The following is a 27,523-nucleotide window of genomic DNA, read 5'->3' on the forward strand; positions in this document are numbered from 1 at the left end:
TATCCGAATTTTTTCAACCAGAGAGCTACAGATCTGCAGCTATAGCCACCTAAGAAAATGGTCGATGTCCGGTAAAACCGAGCAATAGCTGGGTACACAAACACCCTTTATTAAAACCACTGAAAACCTGATACCTGCAAAGAACCAAGATGACTTTTTTCTTGGAACGAGTATTATTGATGTGTTTCCTGGGAACGTTTGCTTTATAAATGCTAAAAGTTACTCTTTTTACCCCCAAATTTAACTCAGAGATTAGACAATGGGGGCTCTTAAAGCTCTATTACATTATGTCGTCAAACGTTGCTCATTTGAATGTACACTTATTCGTGACGTCTTAGATATGGTTCAAGTTAAGACTCTGAATGTAGCATTTACAACCGTTCTCAAGGATCTCAGAATCCCTGTACTTTTTAAAGCGAATGTTTTATCTCGTGAATAAATATAAATGGTCGATGCATATTTTGTTCGTTGACCCAACCTCTCAAGGTTTTACTGATGTTCATTGATGAGTTCAGAATTTGTGATGCATAGTTCAAACGATGAAAGTAATTTAATAATGTTTATTGAAACAGAAAACAGGTAATCTGAATATGTCGTTTTTATTTATTTTTGTAACTTCTGATTACATTAATATTTGAAAAAAAGGAAATGAAAAGAATAGTTTACCTAACAAACGTTTTACGGTTTTTTAAAATAAAATCTTACGCGACTTCAAACCATCCAGCTTTTCACTTGAATTTTCATTTCGATCATTTGAACTATTCACAATTTTAATTTTTATGCAACATCCATTGACAATGTAAATGAATTGTAACATTATATTATCGGTGTTTTTGTAGAAGTGAAATATTAAACAATTACGAAGGAGGATTGATTTTTATTACAACCTAATCTTATAAAACAAGGACAGACACCTTTAGATTATTGAATTGTTGTTAATTAAGTTAAGAACAAGCTGTTGTTTCGAAGTAACCCAAATCCTTAGCCCCTTTTTCTTCACACGTGTGGCCAAATACATTGTTTGAACAGAAAACACGCTGAATAAACAATAAGAAACAGATATTTGATAATGATTCCCCCTTTTATAAGGCTGTTGTTTCAGTGAGCGCTGTGTTATCCCTGTATCGTGTTCCCGCCGCTAACAGAGCCCGATCTCCACCGGATAGCATCACCAGTCATTAGTACCAATCAACCAATCAGCAATCAGGAGACAAGCGTTGCTTTGGCATGCAGCGCACCATCACGCAACTACAGCGCAACCAAAATGACAAATAAACAAAAATTGGCCTCCGAATCACTTTCATACCAAAATCACTCAGAATATTCCAATGAAACAGAGATCTGTTGATATCTTTATTATAGGGATGTTTTTAAAGAATTTCGTAATCGTAAAAAATCACAATTAATCATTCAATGACATCCAAAATGTTCTCTAATAATATTGCAGTCTCCTCGATTTCATTTGATAGATTTACTGAAGGCCAATATTTGAAGTGCATATATGTATCGACTATAGCTATCCAAGCAAGCTAATAATAATATACTGAAAGTTGCACGCACTTAGAATCATAAAAAAATCAAATGAAGATGTTTGTTTAACAAAAAAAAAATCGACAGCAACAGCCCAATTTAGATATGTTTCTATCAATTGAAAGATAAATAAAGAACTACAAAAGTGAGGCAATGGACTCCGTGGCGCAGTATGCAACTTTCAGTATACCTATCCCCCACCATACATTCTATACATGTACAAGGCACTATACGATATATGTTGACAATTATTTTCCAGGTGTTAACATTACTCTAATGTATTAGTGCAGTTGTGTACTATATTCATCGTTTATTGCTATAAAACATTGAGCAAACAAATAACATAGAAAATTACAAACGAGTGCTTGAAATAAACATATCAAAATCTCAAGTTTTCACAAAAATGCACTGAACTTCGATGAAAAGTTAAATATACATGATATGTCGCAAATCTCTGAAAAACAGAAGAAAAAATCATTTAAGCAGACCAAGACTAAAAGTCATGTGATAATGTATGGGCAATGGTCATTGGTCAATTTGATTAATATATGTTTGCAGTGTTTGTTTCGTAACAAGTCACGTGTCCCTTATTTCATGTATTTCTTCATCAGTTTCTGTATGATCTCATCTTGATCGACGTATTCCAAGATGTACGGGGTCTGCATTAGTATACCCATGCTTCCAAATATAGTAACAGTCAGAAACACAATCAGTAGGAGTCGGTCCAAGACACTGGCCACAAACTTCCAGTCGTCCAGCACCTGCAATGGAGAAAAAATGCGTAAGCTTTTTACAACTAGTAATTGAATCAAAGATAAAATTACACAACTTCTTCATTCTCAATATTTTAGTGTAAAATGTAAATGGACAAGAAGTCACATCGACTACGTACTGTGTCATATTCATCCTCGGCCTTCAGGTGTTCAGTTATAAACTTTAAGGCGTCTGTTGCTTCCTTAAGATCAGGAGTCATCTGAAAAAGTTTGTTCTTTGGGGCGTGGCCAGGAGAATGGTTGGCATTTTGACGTGTGAAGCCTAGTAAAGGAGAACCTTCTGGGACACATCTGTTATTCTGTCTGCGGCATCCTGGGTGGTGAGATTCAGTCAGTTCTTGAAAGTTTGGCGAACTGGAGGAAATGTGGTTCGATCTGGTGACGTTGTTTTGATATATGCTCGAACTGCTATGCTGATCGGATATCTCTTGTTTCGGTTTCTGCCATCTCTCCATATGATTGGGACGGGTCATCAAAAGAAGGCGGGGCAGGTAGTTCAGGAAAACGATTCGAATCCAGTTGGGCATTTGGTGCGTCCTTGGAGTTCGGAAATTTTTGTTGATGACAAATACAGTCAAACAGATGGCGAGGATGTTCATTATAAAGGTAAACAGTAAATAGTGAGCGATCAGCGGGATCTTTAGGGATGGCGGCAAAATTTTGGAAATAAGCAACAAAAACACAACCAGCGCCAGCAAAATAGATATACAAAGCGTTATTTTCTCACATGCGTCAGCCGGAAGCAGAAAGACACAGACACTCACGAACGATATTAATATACATGGAATTATGAGATTGACCGTATAAAACAGCGTCTTCCTGCGAAGGTGGAACTCGAATATGACCATGGCTTTGTTCTGATTAGATCCCGGGTCGATTTCAGTCGTGATCCGTCCTGGTCCGGCAATTATATCCCACGCTCCGCTCTTCAGATAGTCGGTGAAATCTAAACTGTCCATATTATTGTAGAAGGTAAAGTTCAGCTGCTTGTCTGTAAACGTCCAGGATCCGAACTTCATCTCACAGATCTGCTGGTCAAAAGGAAAGAACTGAACGTCAATGGTGCAGGAACTCTTGTAGATGGCGGGAGGGATCCAGTAAACCAAGCTATCGTACGACAACAGGATGTTAGATTCATACGATACCTCGTACTTCCCATCAGCACTGTGAGGAAATAAAACGTCACAAGTGATTACGTCACAAAACAGTGCTTACATCATTTACATAAACAGGACACAGTTGGCTGCTTCTTGGTATTCATGCTCTCTATATGCAAGCAAACTAACATACATGTAATAAAGCATTGATATTCATATAAGCGTCATGCTTTGGTTCCAACACCAGCGTTAAATACTTGTACATGTTTATGTGTACACACTAGCTGGGAAACATGCCACGGTTCAGCGATAGCACCTATGTACACATATCTATTATATTATTAAATGATCTTTTGTATTTTTGATATATTTTACCTGTTCCTATTTCAAGATTCTTTTGTTTTTAAAAAATGCTCATCACGGGAGTTCATTAAGGTTAACAACGAATGTAAAAGCAGCTAAATACATTTATTCATACAGATTCACAGTTTATTCTCAGTTTGAATGAAAAACATTGTTAAAACATTAACAGGGTGCATTTTGATATATAGTATCAGGGGCAATGTTGCCTTCTTGGCTGACTTTGTATTTGTCCATGATTTTTCCGATCAGTTCGTCCTGATCGATGTTTTCTAGGATATAAGGGGCCTGCACTAGTATTCCAATCGTACCACAGACGGTGACGATAAGAAATATGTACAGTAACATTCGGTCCACCACGCTCGCCATGTACTTCCAATCGTCGGTCACCTGAAAGGAAACCAGTTCTCAATAGGTCAGATTTAAATATATCTACTATAGATATATAAAAATATAAAAATAACCTAAAATAAAGTTTTCTGTCAACGCTAGCTTATTGAAATTAAGATTTGTATTTATTCAGTTACAATGAAATATGTCTTAACCTACAAAATATTTCGTCCAATGCATCCCATATCAAATAAGGATATTAAAATTGATTACGAATAATTGCATGAACAATGTTAATGATTCATATACATCGGAGTCTGTTTTGGTATATTTCTCTGTATTTACTACATTATCATTATAGAAAAGATCGATAAAACGCACCGAACCATATCGGTCCTCCCATTTTAAATGTTCAGTTATAAAACCAATGGCTTCTGTTGCTTCTATCAACTCGGGGCTCATGGGAGTGTAACCAACTTCCGTCGCCTCTGGCACGTTGTGTAACCGGCAGTTCCTGGAACGTGTGTTACTCATATCATGATTAGCATGTCTCTTTATATCATGGTCTAGATTTGCTTCCGAGTGAACTTTCAAAGGACTCTTCCATCTTTCATCATGGTTAGGTCGAGTCATGAACAGAAATTTTGGCAAGTATTTCAAGAAGACTATTCGAACCCACTCAGGCATTCGGTGTGTTCGAGGAGTACGGTAGTTCCGGTTTATAATGAACACAGTGGAACCAATGGCAATGATGTTCATAATGAAAGTAAACAAGAGATATTTAGCAATCAGTGGTATCGTCTTTGAAGGCGGCAACAATTTAGAAATCAAAAGCAAAAACACGACTAGCGCTAATAGAATTGAAATAATCAGAGTGATTTTTTCGCCGGCGTCAGCGGGCAGCATAAAGACACAGATGCTGACAAAGGAAATCAACATACAGGGGATAATCAGATTAACTGTGTAGAAGAGAGTTTTTCTCCGGATGATGAACTTGGCGATGTACATGCTGATTCGGCGCTTCGTTTCCGGGTCCGTACAGATGACGATCCTTGCCGGACAATCCACGATGTCCCATGTTCCGCTCTTCAAATAGTCCGTCATGTCCAGACCATAAAACTTATAGTAGGTGAAATTCAGCTGGTCGGCTTCAAAAGTCCAAGACCCAAACTTCATTTCACATTCTTGTTCATCGAATGGGAAATATTCGACATTGATGTCACACGAGCTTTTGTAGATGGCGGGCGGGACCTGGTATATATTGGCCGCACCGTCCGGCTGCATCAGTACAACATTTGACTCATACGTTACCTCATATTTACCATCAGCGCTAAAACGGTAAAAGTGTCAGCATTAAATTAGGCGCATGTTGTGCCCATAATTGCCAGAGTCTTCTAAATTAAATGAATAAAAAACACACTTTTTTGGAGATGAATATTTTATTTTCAAACAACCATCATTTTTTACTAAAGGGAATTTATTTTACTTCATGTTATAACAATAAGTTTAAAAAAAATTAAAAATAAAAATAAAGGAATAAAAAACAAAACACACTTAATATAAAGTTATAGCAACTATGGCTACTGGTATTTTTAAGAATACAACAAAAAGATGTTAATATATGAGGTATGTTCTAAAAATAGATATAGCACTTCTGTAAAACACCTGCACCGATTCACTACGAAGACAGATTTCAAAAGACAATATAAATATACACTTTGAAATTTCTGAAAATCTATTAAAAATATACATATATATGTAGGATCTGGAACACTAACCTTATGCTGGGAAGACTTCTCATAATTTGGCAGAGAACGGACAAAACATTACACACATACACACAAACCATGAAGAAATTAAAATACCTGTGCATAGTCTGTAAACGACGTTTAGTAACACTGAGTGCATTCTAGATATATGTGTGTGTCCCTCTATATATGTAAAACTGCGACAAAACAGTCAGATCAACTTAACAAACAATTGAAACTTTAATTCAGGGAAGACATCAGTCTTTCGATGATCGCGTCTTGGTCGACCACTGAGAAGATGTGGGGGGCCTGGAGGAAGATGCCCATGGCGCCCCCTACCGTCACCATCAGGAAGGTCACCAACAGGAGGCGGTCAATGACGCTGGCCACGTACTTCCAGTCGTCGATGATCTAAACAACAAACGTCCAGAGATAACAAAAGTGGACGCATGGAATCAATCGAGTTAAACTTCTAATGTGGAGGCTGACGCAGTGGATATTTCATAGCATTGTTATTCTTATTAACAAGGAAGTTTATATTCTCAGTGTTAAAAAACCCAGTTTTAATGATAAAATATTATGGTATTTAAAAATCAATAGTTCAATAGCGACTTTAAGTACCAGGATTTGGATCGGTGAGTTGAAATGCGTTTTTATGAACCGATTGATGTCCACAAAACCTCCTTAAACCCATAACATAGAAGAAAAATTGACGGAAATAGGGAAAAATATCAAAAATAAATCTTTGAAACAACTTTCATGAGTCAAATGACGTTTACACAGAGATGAATCAACTTACCGTGTCAAAGTGGTCATTCTTAAGAGTGTGTTGCCGAATGAACTTCAAGGCGTCAGAAGCTCTTCGGAACTCCTCACCGAACACATCGAAGGTCGATAGCGTATCGTTGTTGAAATTAGCTGCATGATTAAAATCCAAACTTCTGTCGAACACTTTCCGCTCTGTGTCAGGAGTTTTCAGCACGGACTGGTCGCGTGGCGTTTTTCTTGGTTCCATCATGGCGTCCTTCAGCGAGCGCGCCTGCCAGCGCGAGGAGTGCCCCGGTCGTGTCATGAGGAGGATCTTTGGGAGGTAGTTCAGGAAGACGACGCGGACCCACCTGGGCATGTTGTGGGTGCGAGGACTTCTGTGGTTCTTGTTTAGAACAAACACAGTGCATCCAATGGCGATAATGGTTATGATGAAGTTGAACAGGAGGTACTTGGCGATCAGAGGGATTGTCAACGCTGGAGGTAATATTTTGGAAATTAGTAAAAGGAACACAACCAAAGCTAGCAGAATGGAAATACACATGGTGATCTTTTCCCCGCCATCACCCGGAAGTGCAAATGTACAAACACTTGCAAAGGAAATCAACACACACGGGATGATAAGATTGACAATGTAAAACAGAGTTTTTCTTCTTATCACAAACTTCACTATGTACATATCTCGAATATCTCCGGACACTGGGTCTTTTTGTTCCTGGATCCTTGCAGGGCTATCAATGATATCCCAAGTTCCACTGCGCAGATAGTCGGAAAAATCTAAGGTCCTTCTATTTAAATAATAAGTGAAGAACAGTTGATTTTTCAGGAAAGTCCAAGACCCAAATTTCATTTCGCATTCCTGTTGATCAAACGGGAAATACTTGACGTCGATGTCACATGACGACCGGTAGATGGCGGGCGGGACCCAGTACGTCAGTCCGTCATGGTTCATTACTACATTGGATTCGTAGCTCACTTCGTATTTCCCATCAGCGCTAATAAAATAAAAAACGCGTTGCAGATGATTCAAAATTTCCCGCGCTTGTTCTGATTTGTGATTGGCTCCTTATCTTTGACCGGGAAAATGAGCGAGGAACGCTCAAGAGAGCTATATAGAGCGAGACAGTTACACAGAAGTCGAACATTTATAGAAACACACAATCAGAACACAAAGAAATCAAAATAAATTAACGATAACATATAAAGAGCGGTTGAGACAGGAAAAAATAGTTCAGTTAAAAGACAAACATGATGAAGTATTGAAAAAGAGTATTAAAAAAATACGGTTTACAATATCTATTCAATAAGAGAGTCAACACAAAAAAGGATGAAAGACTTCACTTACTTGTTAAACAAAACGATATCCGGTCGCCATGCTTTTGAGTGGTTAATTCGGATTGTCTTGATACCGCCATATTGTTCGGGATTCCATGTCAGTTGATAGTCGTACCAGTACTTTAACAAAACAATAATTTATTTACAATCTCAGGAAAACACCGACATCACAAAAGCTGTTCATGTAAGGTTAAATCCCAAAAACTGATTGCCCCTAGTGTAAGTCTTCTGAGTTATATTTTGTACTTACCATCTGGAGCCAGACGTTCGTTTTCATGATTTGATTTTTCTCGTCCTAATAAAGAGAAGAATGAGGGAATCACTTCAAAAGTTAAATATATAGCGGTTTACTTCACTGTCTGTTCCTTCACATTAAAACCTGGAAACCACAGACATAATACCTGTCCATGCCCATGTAAATCACCATACGTCATAGAAACAATGTTATTACATTCAAAAATTGTATATGTACAGTATGGTTGTCTAATAATGTGATGTATGTATTAACAATAAGGTAGGCAGTTTTTATACCCCAAGTATGATTGGAGCTCTCATGGTAGGGAGTACAACAGTAAGTGAGTCCATTGTACAAGACGTAGCGTTTTTCCTGACTGTATAAATATATATAGTGAATCTTTTGTACAAGACAGTGTATTTACCTGACTGTAAAAATATATATAGTGAGTCCTTTGTGCAAGACATAGTTTGTTTACCTGACTGTATAAATATATATAGTAAGTCCTCAATGTTTTACCTGACTATAAATATATATAGTGTGATCTCTGTACAAGACATTGTGGTTTACCTGACTGTATACTCACCACACTGATAAGCTGACTAAGAGCCAGGTTGAATTGAACCTCAATAGACTCATTGATGTTCCGGACGGGGCGGATCAAAGGGTTGTAGTTCTTATCATCAAACAGGTACTTGATCAGTTTAACTTCGTCATCACTTCCCAGACCTGCAAAATTTAAACTTTATATAGCGTGTGTGCTTTACTAAGGCAATGCTGTGCAATTGTTATCTGTCCTACGTACTGATGAATCACTTAATTTTGTGAAAATGATATTTCGTTCATTGAAGCATCGGATGCTTGTTTTTGGATGTCCTATACCACACCAAGCGGTGCTGAAGAATTGAATACCGTGCTTTCAATACGTCAAAATAATAACAATATACTAGTACTCAATTACTCATGTATCGTATATATTCATTCATTTGGTATTATCTGTAAATCTGAAATCAATCCAAGCCCATATAATTAATAAATTTAATAAACTGGGTTTTGAATATGTTTTACCGAATTTTTCATTTTCACATGATGGCAAATGTACAAATGTACATGCATGACATGATATCTGATTGATGCGTTTGTAGAAGCGTATTATACAATTTCTAGATTAGTACTTATCATAAAAAGTTGTAAATTAAATACCGGTATTATACTCAGATTCTGGACACAGATTTTAAGCCCATTAAAGTTATTAGGTTAATATTAAAAAGAGAACCGTACAGAATATGATCTAAAAATCTGTCCACAGCAAACATGTTATCAAATATTCATCTGCATTGTACCATACAAATCGGTTCATTTTTGTCTAATGGAGAGATGATCTATATGCGTACGTGGTGTGTTATTCGAAAATCATAATAAATAATGTGGTCACTGACCAAGAACTCTGACGTCACCAGAGAACCGTGCATCCTGAATGGAATAATTTAACGATAAAGCTGTGTACTTCTGTCGAGGTATAGCTAGTGTTATTTTATATTCACATAGACTACACTTACACTCACAATCTCACATCGCCTCGTCAGTTTTCACTAGCCAAATGGTGAATACAAATGTGTTCCAATCCACCTAACACAGCGATCGTAAAAGAAAACCCATCAACACACTGGCAGCTATGTAACTAATTTCAGCAAATGAAAACAGAATTCTTTGAAATGAAGAATAAAAATTCTACCTTTCGACTACAAAGTTCCCTTAACCAAGCCATCCCTCTGATCTCCAGCTGTAACGCTAATACCTCTAATAATAAACCGAATTCTTGGTTTCTGTACATTGTCGATGTACATCGAATCCTTAATGCAGACACAAGGTTAACAGGAGAAATGAAAGTGAATCTTACAACAGCTAAGACTCTGTTTGTTTGTGGTACTTCAGTGTGTCTGCAAGACGTTTCTTTAATATACTCACTTAGCATGAATGAATTCTTAAACAAACACATTAGATCGATGAACTATAGAGACCGCCGAGCAGTAAAAGGAAGATATAGATAGATAGACAGACATATAGTCGCATAGAACAAGGAGAAACGAAGAGAGAGAGAGAGAGAGAGAGAGAGAGAGAGAGAGAGAGAGAGGTTTCCTAAAAAGATACATCAATAGTTTCCGTCGAGTGAAATGAACATACAGACGAGACTTTTTGTACTTACCCGGGTCTACAGTTGACCCAGAGATGACTACCCCCCAAACAACGCCAGCTAGCAGGACGGAGGGAGACATCATGCGACACTCGCTGAATCTTCCTGTCACCGACCGTGAGTGAGCCCCGGCAGTAATTGCACTGATCTCCCATTGACATGTATTCTATGTTCACTGATCGATTGGAGGGGCTTTATGAATATTTCTACAAGCTTTCTGCTTTGTGTTCTAAAACACTGTGTAAATATATCTACATGGTTCTTATTCAATGTAAAACGATCACAGCAGGACCGCTTATAGCCCTGCAATATGGAATAACTTTTAAATAACTTACTATTGTAATATTTGTGTTAAAAAGTAATTGTTTGGCTTGTATGAAGAAAATTGTTCGTTCCGAAGAATGTACAGACGAATCTTGAATAATGGACAAACTAGGCAATAATAAATAGCGAAGAAAAAGTGCAGCGATATCATATGATCGGGACTCTCCGGCACTGGTCGTAGATTACGTATTCATGGTAAAAAGGCAATTAAAATAGCCTAAGGCTATAAATATAATTTACTATGGAGAAATCAGACCTAAATCGTTCCTATAAAAAACACTCGTATTGAACATGTAGTAGTTCCCTAACATCACAATATTAGTCATCTGCAGACACCCGTTAATAGTATGACCAGAAACTGTTGTACAAGGTGATGCACGTATGAATTGTAAAAAAAACCCAAACTTCCATGCAGGTATTCTAAAATGGTTCAAAGGATTCTGTAGATGGGTATGTCACAAAAAGGGCCCACAGTAAAATAGTAGAGCGGAAGCAGTGGATAGAAGAGAGACCTGAAAGTCAAAGCAATCCGAAAGTAGACCGGAACTAGATAATCATCAAGTCCGCATGGGTAAAACACGAGTAAACGCAAGAAGAATCAAGTGAATATCTTCATTTTGCATGTATTTTTTATTAATTGCTTTTGTTCAAAATTCTTCATTTCGTGTCAAGAAGGCTAGGTGGCTGAGGTAATTTCTGTGATCGGCTTGTAACGATCACAGTGGTGTCCATATGAGGCATCCGGCAAATTTTTACTATTTGCTCACGCATTGGGATTAAATCTTTAATTACATGTAGATGGCTAAAACCGTTATTCTAATGCGTTTGCCTCGAAAGTAAAACATTTACACCGTTACATACAAAGTCATAATGATTCAAGTTACGTTTTTCTTTACATATGCGTAAGAATATTAATAGGAAGTTCAATTCATGAGCTCATTCATTTCGGAAATCAACAATCGATGTGATATATCTTATCTATTATGTTTATTGTATGTAACATAATGCTTTCGCATTACATCAACAGAGCTGTGACCAGTGATATCACCTGGCGATCATATAACCTTTAAAAAGAATACTTGTTATGAACTATATTAATCTCCTTAAGAAAACGAGCTCTGTTTAGAGATAATTTTGGGAAAATGCTTAAACATATGGAATCTCTCTTTACTTAGTAACAGTTTTTAACTTATAATCAGTATTGAAATTATAAGGTAGATCCGAGTGCTACTATATCTTTTACATACTTGTACAGCATTAAACTTGATGTCAAATCCGTGCCTTTATCCAAGAACAAATTTTGAATTTGCTGTAATCGGTTAAAGACGATTAAGGTACTTCACTACACTGAGACTTGTACATTTTAAGACACTACGTCACAAGATAGCGATTTAAATGTTCTGTTAAACTGTTTGTATCATGTGTATGTATATCGTCATAGCTCAGTGGTTAAAGTATCAGGCTTAAGAACCGCAGGTCATGAGTTCGAATCCACCTGGGGCTTTTGTTTATGTTTACTGAAAGAAATTTTTGAAAATATCATTTTTTATCAAAAATTGCACATTTTTTTTGCCTATTTGACATACATATTTCTTATCAATCAAGTAATTTTCTGCTGATTTGGGAAACTATTTCAAGGTGTAGTGAGGCACCTTAATTAAATGAGCACAGCGGGGGATTTAAGGTGCCTCACTACACCTTGAAAAAGTTTCTCAAATCAGCAGAAAATTACTTGATTATGATAGAAAGCATGATGAATAAGAAGTATATATGTCTAATAGGCGAAAAAATGTGCAATTTTAGTTAAAAAATGATATGTTAAAAAATTTCATTCAGTAAACATAAACAAAAGCCCCAGGTGGATTCGAACTCATGACCTGCGGTTTACAATACTAGTACTTTAACCACTGAGCTATGAAGATATACATCTGAATCGACTGATACAAACAGTTTAACAAAACATTTAAATCGCCATCTTGTGACGTAGTGTCTTAAAAAGTATAAGTCTCGGTGTAGTGAAGTACCTTAATTAAAGGGACTGGATAGTCAACAAATTAATCCTCAGATCTGCTTTCAACTATTAAATATGATATTTTGGGCCACAATCATCTATTTAATGAACAAAAAATCCAAAAATCCTATATTCTCATACAGAGCTCTTTGTTTATAAGAGGTAAATATAGCCTAAATATGACCACATCAATCCAGCTCTCCTAATTATAATTGGATTTCATAATTTGTTGCCCTCTTTAAGTGGATCTGTCCACGGACATTGATTACACCGTGGAAATGTCCCCTGTTGGTTCTGATGATGACACAGCCTCCCAGCCTGTTATAGGATTGTTATAGGGATTAGGGAATCCATTGTTTATCACGATATGTTACCAATCTGGCTATCAGGCCATTGAAACACGACCTGGTCAAAACTTACTGAGGACGGTATTGTCTTTCTCTCAAGAAAATGCTTTGTAGGTGTATTTAATGTTAATATTTACTAACGTAAATCAAGTCCGGGTTTATTTACATTTCGCCCCCGTGTGGCATGTCTATACTTGTTTCTCTGAGTATCAAGCTACTAGAGGATACTGAGCAAAATCATCATTTAACCTGAATGTTTTACATGCTGTTTAATAATTCAGTGCAAACCCCTGGTGACTGTAACGTTAAATTCTCATTATCAGCTGTATCACGTGGTCGATTTGATTTAGTTAATTTAGTTTATTGATATCTGTAATATTTATGAAGATCAAGCATGCACATATTGGAGTGCTCTGCAACAATCATATTCCGCACTCCGCTAGCATTCGGTTCTTAGATTTATCGTCAATAATTCGCGTCCATTTCCCGGTTACACGTCACGCAAAGCTCCCTGAATAGTACTCACTACATTCAGAAAATGCCTCGTGTTCAAGACATGGACACATTGACTTTAAAGTAGACGACAGAGAGAAGTATAAGTAAAGAATAATTTTCACGGAGTGTATAACTAAATGAAGTAGTAGCCTGGGCAGTGATTTGTTACCTCTTGCTAGGGTTCCCTCCGACACATGGCTGAAGACCTGGACCAGTAACACAACACACGGGGTATAGGTGGTCCATGCCATCCTCATCGTGCTCGTTCCTCTAGCACCGAATCCTTGAACATCTTATGCCTCCATGGACCACTTAACACCGTTCAATCCCCCCGTAACACTTGGTGATGTTTTCACTTTTTCGTTACATGTAAGTCGCCATCACAGATATTAACGCATGCGTAGAGGGCCTATCAAACTCTGTAACTTTTCCAGGCTCTCCAACATATGTTGTTCCGCTTAACAACACGTGCTGTTGATGAAGCGACAATTGCGCGTGCTTTCTCTAATCCCGGTATTAATATGTTTACACAGCGTTCACGCGATGTACTATGGCTGCTCTACCTTTCTAAGGCATTGATCAGGTATAGAAATCTCCCCTGCTCGCTGCAGACTAGTCAGTTTCTTCGTTGTTTCTTTTCCTGTCCAAACGTTTAAACAAAACCTTTCTATTTACTCTGTTCCTTCTTTACAAATTGTTCATTAATTGCACTTGATTGTGGATTCACTGAACCACGTGTTTCTCGCCTGATCATTACGGACTCCCTTGCGCCATGCCGAATCTTCTGAAACAAGCGCCCCAAGACATTTAATTAAGATTTTGTTAAGATTCATTGGAATTGTGATCGATTCGTTCCGAAAATCTCAAACAATCGTAGAGGCAGTGAAAGTGTTTGGTTTGATGCTCGCCAAGAGACTTAAATCATAATGAATTTTAATGAATTGTTACGATGTAATTACAATCGGATTGTGTCCTGTTCCAGCATTTCTGTCGTAAGAGCTTTTTTTCCTCTTCGCGGGCACTCTTTGAAAAACTTGTTTCAAGTAACTAGCGTTTGTTTGAAATCATTTGCAATATCTGTAGAGTAATTCTTGAAAACGAAATTTTTACAAGCTTATGTCTTTCCTATATTTCGAAAGCCAATGATGTTTTAAATTATTTTTGAACTGAAAGATTAAGATATTCCAAAAGTGACAGAATATATACACTGATATATAATCACTTGTGATCGATCCCCTTTGTCTTGTGTTTATAGATAAGATCGACAACAATCCGAGATCTGGCCCGCTGCGCGTGTTTACACGGGGAGGGAGATTAGTGATATTGTTACAGATTATCCGGCGATTATCAGGCGATGATTCGCTGATTGTTTTTATTGTAGATCATCCGTTAATCTGACATTCCTGTCAGGGAACTCATTGAAAATAAATACACGATCGACGTCTCCCATACTTTAAAGATTTTTGGATAGGGCAGGGGAAAAAGTATATGGATAGGTTACTCATTATGAAAAACTGTCGCACGTTTTAAAACCCGAAGAAAGAAATAAATATTCGATAATTTTATAGATAAATGCTACACTGAATTTCCTTTAAAACATTTGTGAATAAATAATACAGACAAAAGACGTTAATTAAAGTAAATAAACATGAATAAACATAGATTTATCGCGAAGTGTTTTTGTGTTTCCGCTAACATATGCAAATATCGGGCCCTTTTGTGCGCGTAGTTCGCTTTAGAATTTGAAAGCGGTCGATGTTTTATTTTGTTTATTTATTTCAGCTTAAAATTGAAACAAAAGTTGAATAATGTTTGCCAGTTAGAATTGTGGTACATGTAATACAAAATCTAACAAAGTTTTGGTTATCCTACACACAAATGTTGATTGAATTCAGTTTGAAAATTACAAATATCTATTTAATACGTAGATTGTGACATAAATTCGAATTAGTTTTAAAAATCACTGAGTTTCCCCGTCGTCAGGGATAAAAACTTACAAGTATATCTAATCATCACTTAACAGGTCTGAAAACTTAATATTATTATGCAAATTGCTATATAGATATGTATATCAGCATTGATTTTATCATTGTGCATCTAAACATGTTGTTAGGTATCAACTTCATATGCATAGTACGGTCCAGTAAATGAGGTGGGGGTGGTGTTTGTGTGTGTGTTGGGGGGAGGGTGATTAAGTAGAGGAATTTGATTCCAAATACTGTATAGAGTAAAATGTAAGACTTCTAAGCGATGACAATTTTACTGTTTTTTGTCATGACTGATCATGAGAAAAAATGATATAGTATACAATATATACGGATATTTTAGGTATGTACTTCTATAATGAGCACAGCCAACAGAACCCCAAGCTTTGCAGCTGATAAAGTGGTTTGAGATCTTAACGTCCATTAATTAAAAGAACAAAGCAAATGACAGTATTTCCAGTGGTTTATGAGGTAAATTGGCGAATTTAATGAACATGCGCTCGTAATTTCTTCAAAGTGTTTAAAAGGTTCACAATCATCAAACTACGATTTACTATAACTTTGACAATATTGGGGAATGGGGAGAGAGTGCCGCTGATAACAAGGTAAAACGGAAGATGAACAGTGTGCTGATTAAGAAAGACATTAACCAAGAAAGACAACTCAAACTTCCGGATCGACATCTTGCAAACACCTGGGTTGTCCGTTTCACTGAAAAATATCAACTTTAGCTTCTGTTGATGACATATTGTTCAGGGCACGCACCGTAAAGTTAGTGAACAATTTCTATTTTCTCCATTCCCCAGGACCTTGATCATATTTACTTCAAGAATTATATGTACAGTTATGCGTTTGTTTAGTGATAAGCTTTATAACAGTAGTGAACTTAGCTTAAAAAATTAAACAGTGAACAAATTGTGTTTTAAACTGAAACAGCTATATACAGAGATGTGTTCTCCAGAACGGTGAGATTTGTGCCGTGTTGCTTTTTGTGTTGTTGTTGTAGTAATAGTTGTAGGTAACTAATTTGAACGAACAACGGATGGACTCAGACAGAGAACGCAGGAATTCGAAGGCCGTTCTTAGTGATCATGTATGTCTGCCTACAACAGGTACATCTACTAGCCCGTGTATGTCTCCTAGTCCACTCAACGCCTGACAGCAATACTAGTACTCAACGTCAGATTTACCCTTGTCTGTGCTTTTAATTTGTCAATTAAAAATTGGTCAAATAATGAACCCAAAATTCGTAGATCTTGTCACATCAGAATTTCACAACTATATTTCTTCACGTATTTTCTCTTCTGTACAACACCATACTTATTTCTTCTTGTAACGCCGACCAAAAGGAATAACGCAAAAACACTGTTTACTTCATCATAACTATTAGACGTAGCAACGTATTTATTTTTTTGATTTTTACATACGAAAGCTTAAAAACATTTCTATTATTAATATAGCCTAATTGATAACGTTCGTGTATTTGATAGAGCCAGGTTCATGCGATTAAACTTGGCAATTTTAAATTAAAAGATTGTTTCAGCAACAAATACGTCTCATACCGTCCATTAAACCAATGTTGTGTTGTCCTCGGCGATAACGCGCATCGGACAGTCCAATATCTGACATAATGAACCTCTGCATACTATCGCTAGGACTTAGAAGATAAATGTATGCATGTGCACTTACTGTAATGTAATAAATAATATAAAAAAATATCACAATTAACCGTAAGATAACGTTATTAATTACATACGAGTGTCATCCATGTGGATTACCTCGAGAGTTATTATGCGTACACTTTTTGATTTTGATATGGATATATTATTATGTGTACACTGTATGGTTTTGATATTATGTGTACACTGTATGGTTTTGATATTATGTGTACACTGTATGGTTTTGATATGGATACATTATTATGTGTACACTGTATGGTTTTGATATTATGTGTACACTGTATGGTTTTGATATTATGTGTACACTGTATGATTTTGATATGGATATATTATTATGTGTACACTGTATGATTTGATATGGATACATTATTATGTGTACACTGTATGATTTTGATATGGATACATTATTATGTGTACACTGTATGGTTTTGATATGGATACATTATTATGTGTACACTGTATGGTTTGATATGGATACATTATTATGTGTACACTATATGGTTTGATATGGATATATCATTATGTGTACACTGTATGGTTTTGATATTTTTTGTGTACACTGTATGGTTTTGATATTATGTGTACACTGTATGGTTTTGATATTATGTGTACACTGTATGGTTTTGATATTATGTGTACACTGTATGGTTTTGATATGGATACATTATTATGTGTACACTGTATGGTTTTCATATGGTTATATTATTATGTGTACACTGTATGGTTTGATATGGATACATTATTATGTGTACACTATATGGTTTGATATGGATATATCATTATGTGTACACTGTATAGTTTTGATATTATGTGTACACTGTATGGTTTTGATATGGATATATTATTATGTGTACACTTAATGATTTTGATATGGATACATTATTATGTGTACACTGTATGGTTTTGATATGGATACATTATTATGTGTACACTGTATGATTTGATATGGATATATCATTATGTGTACAGTGTATGGTTTTGATATGGATACATTATTATGAGTACACTGTATGGTTTGATATGGATACATTATTATGTGTACACTGTACGGTTTTGATATGGATATATTATTATGTGTACACTGTACGGTTTTGATATGGATATATTATTATGGGTACACTGTATGGTTTTGATATGGATATATTATTATGTGTACACTGTATGATTTTGATATGGATACATTATTATGTGTACACTGTATGATTTCGATATTATTTGTAGACTGTACGGTTTTGATATGGATACATTATTATGTGTACACTTAATGGTTTTGATATTATGTATACACTTAATGATTTTGATATGGATATGTTATTATGTGTACACTGTATGATTTTGGTATGGATACATTATTATGTGTACACTGTATGATTTTGATATTATGTGTACACTGTACGGTTTTGATATGGATATATTATTATGTGTACACTGTATGCTTTTGATATTATGTGTACACTGTACGGGTTTGATATGGATACATTATTATGTGTACACTGTATGATTTTGATATTATGTGTACACTGTACGGTTTTGATATGGATACATTATTATGTGTACACTTAATGGTTTTGATATTATGTATACACTTAATGATTTGGATATGGATATATTATTATGTGTACAGTGTATGGTTTTGATATGGATACATTATTATGTGTACAATGTATGGTTTTGATATGGATACATTATTATGTGAACACTGTATGGTTTTGATATGGATATATTATTATGTGTACAATGTATGGTTTTGATATGGATACATTATTATGTGTACACTGTATGATTTTGATATGGATACAATATTACGTGTACAGTGTATGGTTTTGATATGGATATATTATTATGTGTACAGTGTATGGTTTTGATATGGATATATTATTATGTGTACAGTGTATGGTTTTGATATGGATATATAATTATATGTATGCTGTATGGTTTTGATATGGATACATTATTATGTGTACACTGTATGGTTTTGATATGGATACATTATTATGTGTACACTTAATGATTTTGATATGGATATATTATTATGTGTACACTGTATGGTTTTGATATGGATATATTATTATGCGAACAGTGTATGGTTTTGATATGGATACATTATTATGTGTACACTGAATGGTTTTGATATGGATACATTATTATGTGTACAGTGTATGGTTTTGATATGGATATATTGTTATGTGTACAGTGTATGGTTTTGATATGGATACATTATTATGTGTACACTGTATGGTTTTGATATGGATACATTATTATGTGTACAGTGTATGGTTTTGATATGGATATATTATTATGTGTACACTGTATGGTTTTGATATGGATATATTATTATGTGTACACTGTATGGTTTTGATATGGATACATTATTATGTGTACAATGTATGGTTTTGATATGGATACATTATTATGTGTACACTGTATGGTTTTGATATGGATATATTATTATGTGTACACTGTATGGTTTTGATATGGATACATTATTATGTGTACACTTAATGATTTTGATATGGATACATTATTATGTGTACAGTGTATGGTTTTGATATGGATACATTATTATGTGTACAGTGTATGGTTTTGATATGGATACATTATTATGTGTACACTGTATGGTTTTGATATGGATATATTATTATGTGTACACTGTATGGTTTTGATATGGATATATTATTATGTGTACACTGTATGGTTTTGATATGGATACATTATTATGTGTACACTTAATGATTTTGATATGGATACATTATTATGTGTACACTGTATGGTTTTGATATGGATACATTATTATGTGTACACTTAATGATTTTGATATGGATATATTATTATGTGTACACTGTATGGTTTTGATATGGATACATTATTATGTGTACACTTAATGATTTTGATATGGATACATTATTATGTGTACAGTGTATGGTTTTGATATGGATACATTATTATGTGTACACTGTATGATTTTGATATGGATGCATTATTATGTGTACACTGTATGGTTTTGATATGGATGCATTATTATGTGTACACTGTATGGTTTTGATATGGATATATTATTATATTTGCATTTCCATTGTTCTTTCCTACTGTAAGCCCATACGGAGGAGCTGCAATTATTTCTCTATAATCGCAATTGCTCTGTCAGTATACTATAACGTCATAAAGGTGTAACGTTATATATACTTTTCCATGACGTTATAGATTTAAACCACTTTATGATACATCGTGTGTTTTTCTCCAACCCCATTAAAATTGACGTATTTACATGTAATATTAAAACATGTTTTTGATAACATTTTAAAGGAGTGTTACTTTTATAACATATCATTGATTCTGTTATCAAATCTATGTGAATTAAAAAGATACATTACAGTCGGAATGTTTACTTTTGATGTAATAGCTAAATGTCAAGGTCTAGGCTAATACAGGGTATTTGCGAGTGGTAAAATGCAAATATAAGTAATAAACAACGATTATTTAGTGAACATGGCCTTAAGAATAGCAACTGCTCTGCTGGCATATTTTCCATGATGCGTTAGCGCGCATCATGGAATATGCCAACAGAGCAATTGCTATTCATAACGCCATGTTCACTAAATAACGTTGTTTATTTCTTAAATGTGTACAGTGTATGGTTTTGATATGGATATATAATTATATGTACACTGTATGATTTTGATATGGATACATTATTATGTGAACACTGTATGGTTTTGATAGAGATATATCATTATGTGTACAGTGTATGGTTTTGATATGGATACATTATTATGTGTACACTGTATGATTTTGATATGGATGCATTATTATGTGTACACTGTATGGTTTTGATATGGATATATTATTATGTGTACACTTAATGATTTTGATATGGATACATTATTATGTGTACACTGTATGATTTTGATATGGATGCATTATTATGTGTACACTGTATGGTTTTGATATGGATGCATTATTATGTGTACACTGTATGGTTTTGATATGGATATATTATTATATTTGCATTTCCATTGTTCTTTCCTACTGTAAGCCCATACGGAGGAGCTGCAATTATTTCTCTATAATCGCAATTGCTCTGTCAGTATACTATGACGTCATTTAAGAAATAAACAACTTTATTTAGTGAACATGGCGTTATGAATAGCAATTGCTCTGTTGGCATATTCCATGATGCGCGCTAGCGCATCATGGAAAATATGCCAGCAGAGCAGTTGCTATTCATAACGCCATGTTTACTAAATAATCGTTGTTTATTACTTATATTTGCATTTTACCACTAGAAAATACCCTGTATTAGCCTAGACCTTGACATTTAGCTATTACATCAAAAGTAAACATTCAGACTGTAATGTATCTTTTTAATTCACATAGATTTGTTAACAGAATCAATGATATGTTATAACAGTAATTCCTTTAAAATGTTATCAAAACATGTTTTAATATTACATGTAAATACGTCAATTTTAATCGAGTTGGAGAAAAACACATGATGTATCGTATAGTGGTTTTTAAAAATCTATAACGTCATGGAAAAGTATGTATAACGTTACACCTTTATGACGTCATAGTTTACTGACAGAGCAATTGCGATTATAGAGAAATAATTGCAGCTCCTCCGTATGGGCTTACAGTGGGAAAGAACAATGGAAATGCAAATATAAAGGTGTAACGTTATATATACTTTTCCATGACGTTATAGATTTAAACCACTTTATGATACATCGTGTGTTTTTCTCCAACCCCATTAAAATTGACGTATTTACATGTAATATTAAAACATGTTTTTGATAACATTTTAAAGGAGTGTTACTTTTATAACATATCATTGATTCTGTTATCAAATCTATGTGAATTAAAAAGATACATTACAGTCGGAATGTTTACTTTTGATGTAATAGCTAAATGTCAAGGTCTAGGCTAATACAGGGTATTTGCGAGTGGTAAAATGCAAATATAAGTAATAAACAACGATTATTTAGTGAACATGGCCTTAAGAATAGCAACTGCTCTGCTGGCATATTTTCCATGATGCGTTAGCGCGCATCATGGAATATGCCAACAGAGCAATTGCTATTCATAACGCCATGTTCACTAAATAACGTTGTTTATTTCTTAAATGTGTACAGTGTATGGTTTTGATATGGATATATAATTATATGTACACTGTATGATTTTGATATGGATACATTATTATGTGAACACTGTATGGTTTTGATAGAGATATATCATTATGTGTACAGTGTATGGTTTTGATATGGATACATTATTATGTGTACACTGTATGATTTTGATATGGATACATTATTATGTGTACGCTGTATGGTTTTGATATGGATACATTATTATGTGTACACTGTATGGTTTTGATATGGATACATTATTATGTGTACACTTAATGATTTTGATATGGATATATTATTATGTGTACACTGTATGGTTTTGATATGGATATATCATTATGCGTACAGTGTATGGTTTTGATATGGATACATTATTATGTGTACAATGTATGGTTTTGATATGGGTACGTTATTATGTGTACAGTGTATGGTTTTGATATGGATACGTTATTATGTGTACACTGTATGGTTTTGATATGGATACATTATTATGTGTACACTATATGGTTTTGATATGGATACATTATTATGTGTACACTGTATGGTTTTGATATGGATACATAATTATGTGTACACTGTATGGTTTTGATATGGATACATTATTATGTGTACAGTGTATGGTTTTGATATGGATACATTATTATGTGTACACTGTATGGTTTTGATAAGGATATATTATTATGTGTACACTGTATGGTTTTGATATGGATACATTATTATGTGTACACTGTATGGTGTTGATATGGATACATTATTATGTGTACACTTAATGATTTTGATATGGATACATTATTATGTGTACCGTGTATGGTTTTGATATGGATATATTTTTATGTGTACAGTGTATGGTTTTGATATGGATACATTATTATGTGTACAGTGTATGGTTTTGATATGGATACATTATTATGTGAACACTGTATGGTTTTGATATGGATACATTATTATGTGTACACTTAATGATTTTGATATGGATACATTATTATGCGTACAGTGTATGGTTTTGATATGGATATATCATTATGTGTACAGTGTATGGTTTTGATATGGATACATTATTATGTGAACACTGTATGGTTTTGATATGGATACATTATTATGTGTACACTGTATAGTTTTGATATGGATATATCATTATGCGTACAGTGTATGGTTTTGATATGGATACATTATTATGTGTACACTGTATGGTTTTGATATGGATATATCATTATGTGTACAGTGTGTGGTTTTGATATGGATACATTATCATGTGAACACTGTATGGTTTTGATATGGATACATTATTATGTGTACACTGTATAGTTTTGATATGGATATATCATTATGCGTACAGTGTATGGTTTTGATATGGATACATTATTATGTGTACACTGTATAATTTTGATATGAATGTATTATTATGTGTACACTGTATGGTTTTGATATGGATATATTATTATGCGTACACTGTATGGTTTTGATATGGATATATCATTATGCGTACAATGTATGGTTTTGATATGGATATATTATTATGTGTACAGTGCATGGTTTTGATATGGATATATCATTATGCGTACAGTGTATGGGTTTGATATGGATATATTATTATGTGTACAGTGCATGGTTTTGATATGGATATATCATTATGCGTACAGTGTATGGTTTTGATATTATGTATACACTGTACGGTTTTGATATGGATACATTATTATGTGTACAGTGTATGGTTTTGATATGGATATATTATTATGTGTACACTGTACGGTTTTGATATGGATATATCATTATGCGTACAGTGTATGGTTTTGATATTATGTATACACTGTACGGTTTTGATATGGATACATTATTATGTGAACACTGTATGGTTTTGATATGGATACATTATTATGTGTACAATGTATGGTTTTGATATGGATATATTATTATGTGTACACTGTACGGTTTTGATATGGATATATCATTATGCGTACAGTGTATGGTTTTGATATTATGTATACACTGTAGGGTTTTGATATGGATACATTATTATGTGAACACTGTATGGTTTTTATATGGATACATTATTATGTGTACAGTGTATGGTTTTGATATGGATATATTATTATGTGTACACTGTACGGTTTTGATATGGATATATCATTATGCGTACAGTGTATGGTTTTGATATTATGTATACACTGTACGGTTTTGATATGGATACATTATTATGTGTACACTGTATGGTTTTGATATGGATACATTATTATGTGTACACTGTATAATTTTGATATGGATATATTATTATGTGTACACTGTATGGTTTTGATATGGATATAACATTATGCGTACACTGTATGGTTTTCATATGGATATATCATTATGCGTACAATGTATGGTTTTGATATGGATATATGATTATGTGTACAGTGCATGGTTTTGATATGGATATATCATTTTGCGTACAGTGTATGGTTTTGATATTAGGTATACACTGTACGGTTTTGATATGGATACATTATTATGTGTACACTCTATGGTTTTGATATGGATACATTATTATGTGTACACTGTATGATTTCGATATTGATATCCTATTATGTGTACAATGTATGGTTTTGATATGGATACATTATTATGTGTACACTGTATAATTTTGGTATGGATACATTATTATGTGTACAATGTATGGTTTTGATATGGATACATTATTATGTGTACACTGTATGATTTGATATGGATATATCATTATGTGTACAGTGTATGGTTTTGATATGGATACATTATTATGTGTACTTTGTATGGTTTGATATGGATACATTATTATGTGTACACTGTATGATTTTGGTATGGATACATTATTATGTGTACACTGTATGATTTTGGTATGGATACATTATTTTGTGTACACTGTATGGTGTTGATATGGTTATATTATTATGTGTACACTGTATGATTTTGGTATGGATACATTATTATGTGTACAGTGTATGGTTTTGATATGGATATAATATTATGTGTACACTGTATGATTTAAATATGAATATATTATTATGTGTACATCCTATGCTTTTGGTATGAATATATTATATGTACACCAACTGATCTAGGTATGGATATATTATGTCTTCACTGTATGATTTTTGTATTGATATATTATTATGTGTAAACCGTATGATTTTGGTATTGATATGTTATGACTACAAGTACATTTAGAGTATGTAGATATTTTAATTATACAAACATTGCTGAACCACCTACACTTGCCAATCATAAATACATGTACATTAAACTCCAAGTACATTTGTACCATTTTATATCTGTTTTTATGTGAAGGAAAATGTAAGAGTCCAACGCAAGGTAAAGTTGTACTGTTACATGTAGGTCAGTGCAATTCAGGCTAGACTGCAAAATCGGCTTTAGTTTGTTGTACAAAGTCAACAAAATAACCGCAGAATAGACCAGCACAGTATGTAATTGTTTTCGTACAAGTCCACAAAATAATTACAACATGGGCCGATATTGTACGTTTGACCCCAGACAACCCTTGAAATCAACTGTTGGATAGAGACCTGCAGCTGCAAAATAGTTACACCACGTGACCATCGATAACAAGAGTACAATATAAAGCCGATACAGCTAAGTAGAGAGAACGATCGCGGCACACAATAGGTAAAGTCAAAAAGGTATGAATCAATGGGTGTATTGTTGTTAATGTCATCATGCAGGAACGCAAATAAATACATGTATGCCGTAAACCAGGATATTGTTTTTTTTGCAATGTATAATCATATAGAGTTATGGTTGTTGTTGTAGAAACACATGTATTTGTTTTGTTCGGCTTTAAGGTACACCAAGTATAGTAATTAAGTAATTAAAAGTAAACATATTCCATCACCACTGAAATGACAATATGTGTTTAGTCAAACTCAGTGATGTAACAATATAGGCATTCAGTCTCGCTCGAGTTCATCAGTATGTTATAGCAAAGGCACTTACCCTTATTCGAGGTCAGTGATGTAAAAAAAGAGCACTCACACTAAATTAAAACTCAGGAGATCGAGCTCAGAAGTAATGTAATGGAAATATCTCTCACACCAAGTCCAAGTGGAGCTCAGTGAGGTAACAAGCAAACATTCACACTATATGTCAATGGAACTCAGTAATAATGTTGTAAGGAAGACACTCACACTAAATCTCAGTAGAGCTCAGCGTTGTAATAAGAAAGGTACTCACCCTCGACCAGACCGAACAGAATCACCAGTAACAGACGCATGGTCAGGACTCAGCAGGCGGATTTTCCCGGGAATCCAGGCTCAGTGTTGTTAGGGTGAGTTGGAATCCATTTCCCCCGCGTTCTCTCGGTTTCACCGAGACCTAAAAAGCATCGATTTTCAGCCGTCCCCCATCAACACTCTACCACAAAAATCAAACCAGGATAAAAACACCACAGATGTACATTGAGGTCGTTACATTTTTACAAATGGAACAGCAAAAATATTCTTCATAGTCGAGGATGCGTTATTGATCGGGAATTCCACCAGCTTGTGGCTGGCGATCTTTTGTCTAGAAAGTTGGAAATTAAAAAAAGAGGGGTAAACACGTGTAGATAAGATCGGGCCCGGTCTCCCTCTTCTCTCACTGAAATAACAGCGTGATTCCGACTGGCTCTAACAATTGCGTCACCACCGAATGACGTCATCAATGTCATAGCGATGTTTGAGGGTCTCTTTTTTGTTCAAATTTCATATTCTACATGACTTCGCCAAAAGACAGATTTATTAAAGATTTCCAGAGTAACAATTAGATATTTTTTTTTAAGAGCAGGTGCAGATTAATTTTTCTTTTTTTCTTTCTCTTTCTTTATTTTGCTCTCTCAGATGTAAAAACATAATTTTTATTTATGTTTCAAATCATTTAATTTCAATCTTTTTGTCATTTTTTTCTAGTTTCAATTGCAAAAGGGTAAAAGTATATCGAGTGTCTGCTTTATTATCTTTGAGTTATGACGGAATGACTTTAATTCTCGCAAAAGTTAACTGAGGTTATAACGATATAGATTTAATCTGTGTTCCTTTAATTTTTCCTTAATTTTTCTTTAGCAATCAGAGGCTAGGTTACAACCAGAATAAAATTATTTTCATGTATGCATACAAATGAAATTAAAGTTCGAAAACATTTCAATCTATAATTTAGAAAAAAGACCGTCTTTACCCAGTATATTA

The 27,523-nt window shown here is 34.4% G+C and overlaps 1 protein-coding gene across 6 annotated transcripts; it reads right to left on the minus strand.

Moving 5' to 3' along the window:
* Positions 1–898: 898 nt before the first annotated feature.
* Positions 899–26,862, minus strand: LOC105344289 (acetylcholine receptor subunit beta-like 1). Of its 6 annotated transcripts, none has more exons than XM_020073703.3 (6): positions 9,912–10,130; positions 8,763–8,905; positions 8,192–8,236; positions 7,952–8,061; positions 2,423–3,467; positions 899–2,291 (listed from the first exon to the last, which is right to left on the minus strand). In XM_020073703.3, the coding sequence occupies exons 3-6, from the start codon at positions 8,216–8,218 to the stop codon at positions 2,118–2,120; spliced, it is 1,356 nt and encodes a 451-aa protein (XP_019929262.1). In that variant the 5' UTR covers positions 8,219–8,236; positions 8,763–8,905; positions 9,912–10,130; the 3' UTR covers positions 899–2,117. The 6 variants fall into 6 exon arrangements, with proteins under 6 accessions (XP_019929262.1, XP_011450337.1, XP_011450335.2 ...); XM_011452035.4 differs by lacking the exon at positions 9,912–10,130 and adding an exon at positions 26,535–26,862 and having other exon boundaries at positions 915–2,291; XM_011452033.4 differs by lacking the exon at positions 9,912–10,130 and adding an exon at positions 10,383–10,712 and having other exon boundaries at positions 915–2,291.
* Positions 26,863–27,523: the final 661 nt, after the last annotated feature.

This window comes from Magallana gigas, chromosome 6, assembly GCF_963853765.1.
Source record: "Magallana gigas chromosome 6, xbMagGiga1.1, whole genome shotgun sequence".
Classification (NCBI taxonomy): domain Eukaryota; kingdom Metazoa; phylum Mollusca; class Bivalvia; order Ostreida; family Ostreidae; genus Magallana; species Magallana gigas.

Bases quoted from the DNA above. Each gene is read 5' to 3' on its own strand.
- LOC105344289 (XM_011452032.4), bottom strand. From the start codon at position 13,804: ATGAGGATGGCATGGACCACCTATACCCCGTGTGTTGTGTTACTGGTC. The intron at 8,062-8,191 runs GTAAGTACAAAA...GTTTTGTTAAAG, and splicing joins CGAACGTCTGGCTCCAGATG to TACTGGTACGACTATCAACT. The intron at 3,468-7,951 runs GTAAGTGAAGTC...ATTTCCTCACAG, and splicing joins GATATCGTTTTGTTTAACAA to TGCTGATGGGAAGTACGAGG.